Source organism: Vicia villosa, unplaced genomic scaffold (genome assembly GCF_029867415.1).
Source record: "Vicia villosa cultivar HV-30 ecotype Madison, WI unplaced genomic scaffold, Vvil1.0 ctg.000920F_1_1, whole genome shotgun sequence".
NCBI lineage: Eukaryota > Viridiplantae > Streptophyta > Magnoliopsida > Fabales > Fabaceae > Vicia > Vicia villosa.
This window is the reverse complement of record NW_026705414.1, coordinates 580,411-581,073: the sequence shown is the minus strand read 5'-3', so window position 1 is coordinate 581,073 and position 663 is coordinate 580,411. Positions and strand designations below refer to the sequence as shown.

At 43.3% G+C, this 663-nt stretch overlaps 1 protein-coding gene across 1 annotated transcript; it reads right to left on the bottom strand.

Annotated features, from left to right (window-relative positions):
* Positions 1-213: 213 nt before the first annotated feature.
* On the bottom strand, positions 214-663 carry LOC131632257 (uncharacterized). Its single transcript, XM_058903042.1, has one exon. The coding sequence runs from the start codon at positions 661-663 to the stop codon at positions 214-216; it is 450 nt and encodes a 149-aa protein (XP_058759025.1).

Here is a 663-nt window from a genome sequence, read left to right as displayed (position 1 = left end):
GAGAAACAGAATAACTAAATTTGATATCTTTTATCCAATAACACGATTTAGAAATAACAACAACGTAAAATAAAATTAAGTATCAAAATACGGTACAATGGTTTGAAAGTGCAAAATGTACAAATATACAACTTGAAATAAAAGTCATAAAACACAGGGTACTGCTACTACTGAGTATGCTTAATTCTAACCCCCTGCAACCTCCTGTGCCTCCTATAGCCTGTCACATTGGACGCCTCCTTGACAATCCTCCCCATTATGGCAACCACCTCTACACCGCCTTATTGCATGATCCCTATATCCAATGCCTCCTGCCCAATCAACTGTATCCGCTAACATATCAATGGCATGGTCATCCTCGCCCTGCTGATTCTCCATGAGCTTCTCATACGCTGGCCTAGGTGGACGCCAAGGAGCATCTGGTGTCATGATAGGATGTGAGACTTTAAAAAACCATGTCACATATCCATCTACGTAGTGCCAGCTCTGGAATGCACGCATCTCCCGATACTCCTCTGGCACCAAATGATGCTCCCAATTTTGAAAGGTATTAGTGAAAGCTCGGCGCGTAATGGTGTCAATCGCAGCCTCAAATAGAGACCTAGGTATCATTTGCACACGTTCAAGCTGTCTCATGCACCTTTCCGGCAGATACCTGACCAT